Raw genomic sequence first — 13,696 nt, 5'->3', positions numbered from 1 at the left:
ATCCATATGCTTATTGTTGTATCATTGACAATGACCTGTATTTCCTATGAGACCCACCAAGGTGAATGCTGTCTCAGTATTAGGGGGACGCGTTGTGGTTTATCTCCACTATGGAGTTTTTCCACTTCGGTCGGTGGTGTTGATGATTTTCCTACTTTGACTATGTTCTCGTTGTGGTAAATGGTGCTTATGACTTAAAAATCTTATTGTATGGTCATCTGAGATGACCAAGGAGGGATTGTTACGTATTTTAAGCACATAAGCTGCCCCCACATAGTCATTAGGAAGCAGGACCGAACATACAAGCCGTAAATACTGTACATAGCCACAAGGGGAGCAGGACCTTACTGAAGGCTGCAATAGCTACTCCATCCACAGAAGGCAGCACCTCAGACAAGTGAGGAAGCCGAGGCTAATACGTCACATAGGCCACGCCCACTTCACATAGGCCACGCCCACTGGACGGGCAATAGCGGGTGATTCAAGTGGAGAGGACAGAGACTAAAGGTAACCGCGGAGAGAACCGGGCTTAAGCCCGGTGCTTGAAGCTCACGATATTGTCCCTCACACTCGTTAGATACAATTCCCTCCCATAAGCTTCATAGTTACCATACCGAAACATGCCTACTTTAATAAATAAAGTGAGTTAAAAGCGACCAAGGATTGGACCACTTTCTTCAAGAAATAACGCAATACTGCGACTCTAGAAGCTTGATTGATGTGAGCTTTTACCACCTCGTAATCCGAGGGTGGGATACGCCGGTGCCTTTGCCACACGGGTACTTCGTCAAGAAGTGGGATGTCATGGGATATTAGATTGGTGCAACCCAAATCACCCTCATGAGCTGAGAAAACAGTGCTATATCTTTGCAACAGACTCCTTGCCTCAGTCTGTTCTTGTTCAGACAAGGCGGACAGGTCAATTGCGTCAATCCGATCAGGTGCGGCGCTGGAGGCTACCTGGGAGGACATAGTGGCGGTGATGGGCCTGATATCTGCAACACCAGCAGGTAAGCTTACGACTTCTGCGCTACTTATGGAGCCCAGGATGGCGCGTGGGTAGAGGAGGACTTCAGTTAACCCTACATTAACCACTGGGACACCTGGACCAAGCAGGGGGACGCCAGTAACCCTGCTGGCAGCCCTGAACTAGGAGGCTCAAAAAATGCAGTCTGTCCTGAAAGCTCTTCCGAACAGGTACTGGCAACAAATTTCATAGGACCCCCGGCTATGCGAACAGCCCGTGGACCTCGGAGCCGGGCCACGCCAAAATGCATGATCGGAGCCTTTACGGCCGCCCGATGGCACCGCTGTAATCACTCAATAACGGGACCTGGAGCTTGGGACACCAACAGGGCATCAAACAAAGAGGGGCCATGTGCCCCAAAAAGCTCATGGTAACAACGGCTAATCACGTTCATACCAAGTACCCCAGGGACAGCCGGTGGACCTCCAGCAGGAGCACTTTGAAGTGAGCTATAGACAAAATAATAGATAAGTTCCGGCACTGACTGATATGACCATATCAACCGTTGTACTGACTAATTGTACCCACGGAACCATGTGATTTCACTTTATAGATTTTGTGAAAATGTCCTTTGAAAACCTCACTTATGCATATTTTTGCCTTTGCCAATTGCATTATGTTAGCACTTTGAAGTGAGCTATAAACGAAATTATGCATAAGTTCCGGGACTTAAAGATATGACTACTAACTGTTGTCCCAACTACTTGGACACAAGTAACCATGTGATTTTAGATTTTGAGAAAATGTCCTTTGAAAACCTCACATATGCAGATTTTGGCCTTTGCAAATTGCATTATGTTAGCACTTTGAAGTGAGCTATAGAGAAAATAATAAGTTCTGGCACTGACTGATATGACTATACTAACTGTTGTTCCGACTACTTGTACACAAGTAACCATGTGATTTTTGATTCTATCGACTATCGACGATAGATGGATTCCATCGTCGATCGTCTCAAGTTGCCGATATATATTTTTTAATGATAATTAAAAAAATAATAATATTAATTATTTTTTCGAAAAACAGCGCTGTGGTAGCTATTTTTACAACTTAAAAAGCCAAGCAAATTGAAATTGAAATCAACTGGCACAGGTGGACAACATACTATGCAGCGCTGACCTGCCGTATTCACTCACTGCTGCGAGAGGAGAGGGGAGGGGCTCGAGACTAGGGATGGGCATTCGATTAAGTTTTCTTAGTCGATCGTCGGGAGAATTGACGATCAATTAGTCGATTGATCGTTAATATTTTACATTAAAAATTAAAAAAAAAATTGATACAAATGCAGCGTGTTTTCCTCATTGGGATCTTTATTATTAGATGAACAACTCAGTTTAACCAGATCCGTTCAATAATTATGAGCTACTCTGCTCTAAGCAACGGAGCATGCAGTTCGAAGCTGGTGCTCATAGACGTAACTAAAAATAAACACAACCCTAGTTTCTTCCCAAAATAATAACAATAATATCAAAAAAACAATCATGTTATAACTTAACCAACCAGTCTACGGAATTTTGTTCAGAAAGATGAGCATATTGACATGCTCTGGGGTCAGACGCGACCGCAGCATGGTGACCGTCAGTCCAGCCGCCGAAAACACCCGCTCTGAGGGGACCGACGTTGCCGTGATGCACAAATACCTCCGTGCTAACTTGGCAAGGCAGGGGAACAACTTTCCACAATCCAGGGGCTCAGAAAGTTCTTTATTTCTGCTTCGATGCTAACCTCGCCTTGAATGGTAGGCCTATAGTGCTCCCCAAGAAGTCATTTTTTAAATCATAATGGTCCCACACCAGACTTCGCCGTGGCCTCGTCCGCTTCATGATTACATCGCCGTGTTCCGATTCAGATCGGGCGAAAATAAGTGTACTGAAAACGGTCAAATCGCGAAGTGTGTGGCGATGTACACTTTTCATACTCAACGGCAGCCATCTTAGCTACGTAGCGAAAGAGGGCGGAGCCAAAGTCGGCGCATTTTCCACGTAGCCTGCATTAATAGTCATTTTGTAGTTGTTATAGTTTTATAGCTTTTTATAGCTGCTAGGCGTAAAGAGTTCACCGTTCAAAGCGGGATGTTTATTGCGGGGGAGGAGCCGCAAATTTCAATATTGCCCCCGTGTGGTAAAATGTTTAATTGCACAAGGCATTAGTTTAATCTATGAAAAAATTGCGTAATCAACGAAATTCTTAACGATCAATTATTCGATCGTCGATTAATCATGCCCATCCCTACCGTGTAATAATCCATAATGATTCAACTCGATTTTTTTTTTTTTTTACAAGTGGTGGGTACAAAATGAATCTTGACGAAATCTGGGGGGGACGCGTCCCCGGCGTAATCAACGCCTATGTGTGTGCCCCCCAATGACCCGTGTCACGTTGTGCCCTGCTCAGCTGACATGCCAGAACCCGGAATAACGCAGACTTGGAATGCGCGCACTCACGCACGTTATAGACTCCCAGAATATTCTCTAGTCTTTAACTAGGTCTAGCTATAGTCTCCTATCACTATCAAACCATCTCTCGTCTATCTCTAGTTTATCGCTTACTTTTATTAACTGTCTACCTCCAACTATCTCTTACCCTCTAACCATCTCTTGTTTATCTCAAATTCCAACCATATGAGGTCTATCTCTAAGTAACTCATCATATTGCTTGTCTAAATATATCCACACCTCCATTTTATATATAGGACTACTGTATAACCTTGATAATGTTAAAATCCATACATATATTACATCTTATCTCTTCTATAAATCAATATGCATATACATACATACATACATACATATATATACGTACGTACATATATATATATACATACACATCAGTGGAGGCTTCTCCATTGAGGAGAGGGAGGAAGATCCTCCCTAACATTGTTGAGAATAAAAGATTTAGATTGCCCCGACTATTGTAATGAATTAATGCCCTTAAATATGACTACTTTATTGCCTTTGAATATATAATGTTAGTTTCCCTGGGTAAAGGGACATTAGCACCCCCTTTCGCCTATTGACAATTACTTCAGGGAGGAACGTCCTCCGGAAGCCGCCGTCCACTCCCATTCATTTTCCCGAAAGTACTGGCGGCCGGTGGATAACATGGGTTTCAATGGGAGAGAGGAGGAAAATCCTCCTCTGAGTGGGTGGGACCTTAAGGGGTCTGATTCGCGCAAAAATCTATCCGTCTGCGCTATGAACCAATAAGCAGGATCCCTGGATGTTGAGCAGCGTTGCCAGATTGGTCTGATTTCCCACCCAATTGGGCTACTTTTAACCATGTTAGGCTGGAAAAATTATCATTGGGCGGGAAATCTGCCCAATCTGGCAACGCTGTCGATAACAAACCCGGTCTGCATTGCCGCGGTGCTCAGTCTGAGAGACGCAGAAGTAAAATCTGCGATAGCGAGATCCTAAATGCACAATGGAAACATTGGAAACGGAGGACATTGTTAACGTCTTATTACAAAAACCATTCCATTCATTCAGAAAGAGGTAGACCACTTCCCAAAATCAAGGTCATCAGAAGTAATGGCAACGTCAGTGTTGTGAGTGCTACATGGTTTGCTAGGTACACATGACTTACTGGTAGCATTACAAGCAATTGTAACTGAAAATAAACATAGCTAAATAACTTCAGTCAGTGAGGGCAAAAATAGGCCCAATAATAGGCCCAGATTTTTTTATTTACTTTTACAAATCAATAGTAGGCCTGATTTGACTAATATGCTTTGCATCCTTTCCTTCTCAAATTACAGTGATGCCACTGGTGGCTTTGTATACATTTTGTTCACATAACTCCCTCCCTGCTATTTTGTAGTTCACCAAAACACCCTGAAACAACTTGAGTCTCACATTCTTATGCCACCATACACCAACAGTGCAAGCAGGCCAATGGCAACCAAGCGCGCAGTCCTTCCTCCCTCACTTTAAAAATCACCAGCCGCCACTGATACACATACATATGTATATATATGTATATATATATATACACACATATATATAATAATATACATACATATATATAAACATATATATACACATACATACACACATATATATATATATACATACATACACACATACATATATATATCTACATATATATATATACACATAATATATATATATACACACATAAATATGCGTATATATGTGTATGTGAGAGTATAGTAGTGTATGTGAGAGAGAATAGTAGTGTGTGAGAGAATGTAGTTGTTTATGAGAGATAATATAGTAGCGTGTGTGAGAGAGTATAGTTGTTTATGCAAGAGAATATAGTAGTGTGTGTGAGAGAGCATAGTATCGTGCGTGAGAGAATATAGTTGTTTATGCAAGAGGATATAGTAGTGTGTGAGAGAGAGTTTGAATGAAACGGAAGTGAGTTTGATTCCTCATTTCCTGATTGGCTGACATAAGAGACGGTAGCTTCTGGCGCTCAAAATACTGCGCTGTCATTTCACTTTGGAATTTCCAGCGATTCTGTTATGCTGCGTTCGTACCAATTTTTTTTGAGAGGCTTCCTCTTGTGACTGCCAATTCATTCTCAACCATGGCCACTCTGTATGTGTTGTGGTAGTACCAGAGACGTTGGATAACCCGACGCAGTCGTTAAGATTCATAATATCATCCGAAGCCGGAAACAGCTTTTGGCTGTGAAATATTCAATGATCACGGAAGAGGCAGTGGATGAAGTATTGCTTAAACAGCGATTTATTAGATACCACTAGTGATGGGTCGTTCGCGACCGAATCAGTTTGAAGGAACAAATCTTTAACAAGGACGAACCAAACTTATACTTCCCTCTCGTCTCGTTCATTCTCAGACTCGACCCTTCCTTGACCCACGAGTCGCTGACTCGCTGACTCCATGAAACTATTAAAGAAAGGACAGCGGACTACAACATGGCCGCCCATTCATTCCTATGAAAACTGCTCAGTGGCGCAGGGCAACATCAAAGAGAGAGTGGCTTCCGCATCATGGAGGTCTCAAGCCACTCCCTAGTGCATGACGTGGCGGATGCAGAAATACTCTTGTTTTCTAGCATTGTAGCATCATTAGCGAGAGGTCTGAGCGAGCGCAGTCGCATTGTTTACCGACCATGGAAGTATAAGTTAATAACCCCCCCGATTATTCTCTATATGTGATCGTTAAATGACACGCCTCCTTCCATCTGGGCAACAATTATTATTTAACAATTATTATTTTAGATTAGTTTGTCCCTCTTTGACCTAATAAAGAAAAACACCTTGTATATATATTAATTTTTTGTATTTTAAAACAAAAATCATAATTACGACTCGAGACTAGCACGAGAAATTAACGGAGCCGTGCACTGAGCACTCTTTGATTCTCGGCCGAAACAACATTTGTTTCACTACGACTCCTTTCAGCTGCCCACCCCTCCTTCTCCTGCAAACAACAGCTAATAAAACGCTTGAGGAAGCGTTTTGAAAAGAGAAAACTTACTGTGGAGGTGGGGCAGCGTCTGGCCTGCAGGGGGAGTATGGAGCACCGGGTCTGCTGGGGTGATGGGGTCTGATTGCTGACAGGTGTCTGCAATCGGACCCAATCAGGAAGTGTGTATTTATGTGCCTGCTTGTCTTTCAGTCAGGGATTGAGAGAGAGAGAGGGAAGACACTCTCTGTGAGGCAGGGAGAGCGTCATAAGGGCTGGAGACGGACGGAATACATACGGAACGTTGTCCTTTTATTGCATGTGGATTGTTTGTTAACCCGAAGGGGAAATAAACGGGAGTTCGATCCTTTTCCTTCAAAGAACTGTGTCCTGACTCCGCTGAACCCGGGCTCCGTTACACTGGAGCCCAATGTGGGGCGGAGTCAAGTATGGATCCATCATCATTGGCCAGTGTCCTCGGACACCTGGCACAAAGAGCGGAGCGACAGACCCAACTGCAGCAGGCCCAGAACGAGATCCTGGTGGAGCTGGCCCGCTCCTTGGCCACCGACCGGGAGGCCATGCGGGAGCTACTCGGCTCCGGAGAACGCGGCGGGGAAACCCGACCGTGGCAACATATATATGTCCCCAAGATGGGGGAGGCCGACGACCCAGAGGCCTTCCTGGAGACCTTCCGGGGGGTGGCCGAGGTCTCCGAGTGGCCGCCGCAGGAGTGGGCCCACCGTCTCCTGCCTCTGCTGACGGGAGAGGCCCAGCTCGCGGCCCACAGCCTACCAGCGGCGGCCCAGAAGGACTTTGACACCGTCGCCAGGGCTATCCGGGACCGGTTGGGCCTAAACCCGGAGGAACATCGCTGCCGGTTCCGGGCCCTGGCCTTCAACGACGGCGACCGGCCCTTCACCTACGCCCAGCAGCTGCGGGACCAGGCAAGGAGGTGGCTGGGCCCGGGAAAACACACACCGGAGGAGATAGTGGAGCAGGTGGCCCTGGAGAGGTTCGTCGAGGGGCTTCCGACCAGAACATCAACGTGGGTCCGGTACCACCAGCCCGGGAGCCTCTCGGCGGCCGTCAACATCGCTGAGGGCCACCTGGCTCCCCCGCTGTCGGACCGACGACCGCCGATCCCGAGCCCGCGGACCGGTGCGGCAGCCCTGCAGCGGGACAGGCCCAACCCGGGTCCGAGGGCGAGATGGGGGGGGGGTCCCAGTCAGGAGCAGGCACATAGTGCACCTTCCCACCCCGTCCCACAGACGGGCACTCAGACAGCAGGGGAGGCGTGTTGGCGGTGCGGACGGCCAGGCCACCTTCGGCGGGACTGTCCGTTGATGGAGGTGGGCCAGGTCGTCCGCGTCACCTGTGCCCCGGTTCTTCCCCACGGTCCCGGCGAGGCGTACCGTATCCCGGTGAGGGTACAGCGGGGTACGTACCAGGCGCTGTTGGATTCGGGGTGTATGCAGACTAGGGCTGTCACTTTTTATTCGAAGTTCGAATATTCAGTAGGTAGGTATACAGTAGGTATACGTGATTTCCACAAGAAATAAAAAGAGCAACATAAAAAATCAAGACTGTTGTCGTGTTCTATGGGGGGGGGGGGGGGGGTCGAATGTATTCGAATGTATTCGAATTAATTATGGACATTCGAAATTCGTTCGAATTTCATTTTTGGAAAAAGTGACAGCCCTAATGCAGACCATGATCCATCAGCGCCTGGTGCGATCCGAGGCATTGAAAGAGGCATCGAGCGTTTCGGTCAGATGTATACAGGGGGATGTTCACACGTATCCCTTGGTCCCTATCGAAATTTGTTATGGGGGGAAAACGCATAGAGTCAAGGCGGCGGTTAGTTCGAGCCTCACGCACCCCCTGGTTCTAGGGTTAGATTGGGCTGGGTTTCCAGTAGGGGTGGAACGGTTCACAAAATCCACGGTTCGGTTCGGTTCACGGTTTCGTGGTCACGGTCTTCGGTTCGGTTCGGTATATGTTGATTATTAGGAAAATCTATTATGTCTTGTATAGTCAAGTTAAAACTGAAAGAATTAAGCAGTCTGACATTTGATACATCATTGTGACAGTCTTAGGTTGAGATTCTGGCACTGCAAGAGAGGAGACATTGCTAGTTCCAACATGTGCTTCATTTATTTGGTAAACAGAACTCAAAACTCAAAACTTTCTCTTGAACTGAAAGTGCAGTGTTTGAAAAACAATCAAAGAAAAATAAGGCTGGATTTCTTACAAACTTAAAGTGCCACTGTGTTATCTCAAATAACAAAATAAATAATCCAGTAAATAATCAATATAAAATATAGCATAAACCAAACTAACACATACTGCACTGCTTAAACAACAAGGCTCTACTCATTGTATTCTCATGTTCTTCTGCATGCAAGAAGATCAGTTTGTCCACATTCTCTGCCAAAAGACGAGATCTACTTGCAGTGACAATGTCTCCTGCTGTAGAGAAAACTCTCTCACTTGGTACAGATGTACCTGGGACTGCAAGGTAACGTCGAGCCAATTTAGCAATATGAGGGTACTTGTGCTCGTTGCTTCTCCACCATGCAAGTGGATTTTCATCCACAGGAATGCATCCTGTGAGCCTGTATGCCATGACCTCCTCCTCAGTGATCTGGGACAAAGTCTTGGTGGTTCCCTTCTCTGATGTAAAGAGCTCTCCAAAAAGCTCTGCCATGACAGATTTTTTCTGAGGAGGAGATTCTTTTGATGCCTCTGGCTCTCCAGCTGAGGATGAACTGGCCACCTGGGCTTCTCTGGGTTGAACCTGCATGATAAAATGACAAATAGTATGGTCGTTTTAAAAATATTGATAAAAACACACTCTCATAGCAGCAAAGACACTAAAACTATATGCACTACTGTACACTGAGAAAATACAATAAATGCAAAGGCTCAAGTATTCTGTTTAGTTTTTAAAAAAAGAGAGAAATTGTAATTATGATAAAAACACATAAAATTTAGTACTAATTACAGAATAAAAAACAATACCTGCTCTTCAATTTCCATGATCTCTCTGGTGAGAACACTGTAGATTTTCTGAATAGAGTCTTCTTCCAAGTAGGGCAGGGACTTAAATCTTGGATCCAGGGCTGTGCTTCTGTGCAGATAGTCCTGAAGATCAGGGTCCCCGTATCTGTCTTTCAGGTTTTTAGTGATGGCTGCCTTAGCATCTTTGATGGTGGCGCTGTCCTCTTCACTGGGTGTCATGGATTTCAGTATCATCTTCTGCAGAGGGATGATCATGGACACTGAAGGGGATGTTTCTGTGCTCATGAGTGTTGTTACATTCTTCAGAGGTTTGAGAATCTTGGTTAGGTCCTCTGCCAGTTTTACCTCACTGTCAGTCAAAACAGCAATATCTTTGACACTTTTCCTAACATCTTTGTCCATCAGAGCAGAATAGATGGAAGCTTGCTGGTCCAAATAACGCTCCAGCATGTCATATGTTGTGTTCCAACGAGTTGGGACATCATGAATTCGTTTGTGAACTGGCAATTGCAGCATCTCCTGTTTAGTTTTTAAGGCGTGGGTGGCTGTTGTGCTCCGATGGAAAAATGCCACCACTTTCCTCATCTTCCCCAGGAGCCGGGATACCTGATTTATTGAGACTGCATTCTTGGCTGCAAGATTAACAGTATGTGCAAAGCAGCCAATTTGTGGCCCCAGTCCAGCTGTTGCATTGACTGCATTCACCATATTTTTTGCATTGTCTGTAGTAACAGGGATTGTGCTGCTGCCCCTCTGCAACTTCCATTCTGTCACTGCTTCTGTCAGTGCTTCAGAGAGATGCTCGCTAGTATGGCTCTCATAAAGGGGGCGCGTCTGTAAAACTGAGCTTTTCATCTCCCATTCTGAGGTAATGTAATGGACAGTCACAGTCAGGAAACTTTCAGTAGCCCTGGAGGTCCATCCATCACTAGTTAGCGCTACTGATGCTGTGTCAGACAACTCTTTAACAATTTCTTGTCGGGTCTCTTCATAAAGTGCGGGTATTACCGTGTTGCTGAAGTGTTTGCGGGAGGGGATTTTATATCGTGGCTCCAGTGCTTTAATCATGTGACGGAATCCCGCACCCTCCACCACGGAATAAGGCTGCATATCTTTGGCGATGAAATTTGCCACTCCTTTAGTTATGCATTTCGCCCTGTCTGACTCGTCACCGTATGCCTGTTTAAAAGCTGCGGGGAGTAGAAGTTGTCCTTTCGCCTCTGCCCCTTTCCCCCTTGCACTGGCAATTTTCTCACTGGGATGATGTCTCCCCAGGTGAGCCGACATGTTGCTTGTGTTGCTATTAACATACACAACACGCGTTGCACAATGTTTGCAAACTGTGGCACTTTTGTCGACAATTTTCTTGCCGCCGTCATCGTAGGTCACTCTGAAAGCAAAATGCTCCCATACAGCAGACCTATAATGTGCTGCTGGCGCGTCTTCCAGCTCCTGTCCTTTCCCACTCGCCATCCCCACACAACTCTCCACAACAAATTTTCATCTGCTGCCACATAGGTTGCTTTGCTACTTCTTCTTGTTTACTACTGGCGGTTGACTTTAGGCGCAGTACCGCCACCTTCTGCTCTGGAGTGTACACGCTTCGCCTATGAGAAAAAGGAGCAGTGCATGAACCGAACGGAACACACGCGAATTGAACCGAGACAGTCGAACCGAACGGTTCGGAGTGTTTTCATAAACCGTTCCATCCCTAGTTTCCAGGGGCGGTTAGTGAGTCTACGGGGGTGCGGACACGACAGATAGGGACATGTAGGTCATGCGCTGTGTTCTGTGCCGATGCAAGGCTGTCCGACGCTGATCAGGAATCGGGGGAGGAGGCGGGAGGTTCTCAACCCGAGGTCCGAGAGCCGAGATTCCCACCGGTGGACGATTTCCCCCTCGAGCAGTCTCGTGACGCTACTTTACGCTCAGCCTTCGACCAAGTGATTGCTATTGATGGTTCGAGGGTACAGCCAGACGCAGTGCTGACTTACCCAAACTTTGTGGTCGTTAGGGATAGGCCTTATCGGATGGGTCGTGACACCGAGAGTGAGGAGATTTTTACCCAGTTGCTGTTACCCAGGAGCCACCGGGAAATGATTTTGCAGGCGGCGCATGGCGGGCCATTTGGGGTACGAGAAGACACTAAACTGGATAATGGCTCGATTCTATTGGCCGGGGATTCGGGCGGAAGTGCGTAGGTGGTGCGCCTCCTGCCCCGAGTGCCAGTTGGTGAATCCCCCCGCCATCCCCAGGGCTCCCTTGCGGCCCCTTCCCCTGGTGGAGGCCCCATTCGATCGCGTGGGCATGGACATTATGGTCCTGATCGACTACGCAACCCGATACCCGGAAGCAATTCCGTTGCGCAATATCTCTGCGAAGAGTGTTGCGCAGGCGTTGTTTCATGTCATATCGCGGGTGGGAATCCCAAGAGATTCTCACTGACCAGGGCACCAATTTCATGTCACGCACGATGAAGGAACTTTACGGGTTGTTGAAGGTCAAGGCCATCCACACGTGCGTCTATCACCCAGCCACTGACGGCTTGTGTGAGAGGTTTAACCGGACGTTAAAGTCCATGATCCGGAAGTTTGTACTGGAGGATGCTCGAAATTGGCATCAATGGCTAGACCCTCTGTTGTTTGCGGTGCGGGAAGTTCCTCAGGCTTCCACAGGGTTTTCCCCGTTCAAGTTGCTCTATGGGCGCAGGCCCAGGGGCGTCCTGGACCTCATTAAAGAAAACTGGGGGGAGGGGTCCAGCGACAGTAAAAACGAAATCCAGTACGTCATGGACTTGCGTGCAAAGCTCCACTCACTCGGGGTAATGTCACGTGAGCATTTGCACCAAGCCCAGGAGAATCAGAAACGCCTGTACGACAGAGGGACTAGATTACGCAATCTTACACCGGGGGATAAGGTCCTCGTTCTGCTGCCCACATCTAGCACCAAATTACTCGCGAAGTGGCAAGGTCCCTTTGTGGTCACACAGCGAGTCGGGGACGTGGATTACGAGGTAGTGCGGCCGGACCGGGGCGACTCCCGACAGATCTAACATCCACATCAATCTGCTCAAAAGGTGGATTGATGTGGTCCTGGTCGCGTTCGCCACGACACTACCGGAGGGAGAGGAGTTCGGACCGGAAGTCCCTACTCCGGGGCCTGTCCCTCCGGTCAGCCGAGGAGAGATCTGTCGGGGAGTCAGGCAGCGGACGTGGGCAGTCTGCAGCTCCAGTTCGCCGACGTCTTTTCGCCCCTGCCTGGTCGCACCGCGTTAATAACTCACAACATCGAGACGAAACCCGGGTTAACGGTGCGGACACGTCCCTACAGGCTGCCCGTCCACAAGCAAGACGTGCTACGGCGGGAATTGGCAGCAATGTTAGAGTTGGGCGTCGTTGAAGAGTCCCACAGTGACTGGTGCAGTCCCGTCGTGCTGGTGGGGAAGCCGGACGGGTCTGTCCGGTTCTGTGTCGACTACCGTAGGGTGAATGCGGTGAAAGTTCGATGCCTACCCAATGCCTCGGATCGACGAGCTAGTGGCCCGGCTTGGCATGGCCACGTATTATACGACCCTGGACTGCACGAAGGGCTACTGGCAGATTCCGTTGTCTCCAGCAGCCTGAAAAAAACTGCGTTCTCCACTCCGCTCGGTCTTTACCAGTTCAAAGTGCTTCCGTTCGGGTTGTTCGGGGCCCGGCCACGTTTCAGCGACTGATGGACCGTGTGTTACGGCCTCATGCTGCATATGCTGCTGCCTACATTGACGACATCGTCATCTTTGGTGACGAGTGGGGGCAGCATGTGCAGCAGGTGGCGGCCGTCCTTCAGTCGCTGAGACGGGCGGGGCTCACGGCCAACCCGAAGAAGTGCGTGATCGGGCGGAGGGAGATTCAGTATCTGGGGTTCCACCTGGGGTGGGGGAAGGTCCGGCCGCAGGTCGGTAAGACTGTGGCGGTCGCCGCCTCCCCTCGACCCAGGACCAAGAAGGAGGTGAGGCGGTTCCTGGGGCTGGCGGGTTACTATCGGCAGTTCGTGCTGAACTTCTCCGACCTGGCCAGCCCCTTGACCGACCTCACCTGGAAGAGGGCCCCAGATACAGTCCAGTGGTCGGAGCCATGCCAGGTGTCGTTTGAGGCTATTAAAACAGCCCTCTGTGGGGAAGCAGTCCTGTGTGCTCCTAATTTTGCTCTCCCTTTCTCCGTCCAGGCAGACGCGTCGGATAGGGGGTTGGGCGCGGTCCTGACCCAGC

At 48.1% G+C, this 13,696-nt stretch overlaps 1 protein-coding gene across 1 annotated transcript; it reads left to right on the top strand.

Annotated features, from left to right (window-relative positions):
- The first annotated feature begins 6,664 nt into the window (after positions 1 to 6,664).
- LOC130405686 (uncharacterized) lies at positions 6,665 to 8,522 on the top strand. Its single transcript, XM_056610857.1, has 2 exons — positions 6,665 to 7,853; positions 8,517 to 8,522. The coding sequence occupies exons 1-2, from the start codon at positions 6,873 to 6,875 to the stop codon at positions 8,520 to 8,522; spliced, it is 987 nt and encodes a 328-aa protein (XP_056466832.1). The 5' UTR covers positions 6,665 to 6,872.
- Positions 8,523 to 13,696: the final 5,174 nt, after the last annotated feature.

The sequence above is a fragment of the Gadus chalcogrammus genome, chromosome 16 (genome assembly GCF_026213295.1).
Source record: "Gadus chalcogrammus isolate NIFS_2021 chromosome 16, NIFS_Gcha_1.0, whole genome shotgun sequence".
NCBI lineage: Eukaryota > Metazoa > Chordata > Actinopteri > Gadiformes > Gadidae > Gadus > Gadus chalcogrammus.
The sequence above is the reverse complement of the archived record's forward strand: the minus strand, read 5'-3'. Positions and strand labels throughout refer to the sequence as shown.

Bases quoted from the DNA above. Each gene is read 5' to 3' on its own strand.
- LOC130405686 (XM_056610857.1), top strand. From the start codon at position 6,873: ATGGATCCATCATCATTGGCCAGTGTCCTCGGACACCTGGCACAAAGA.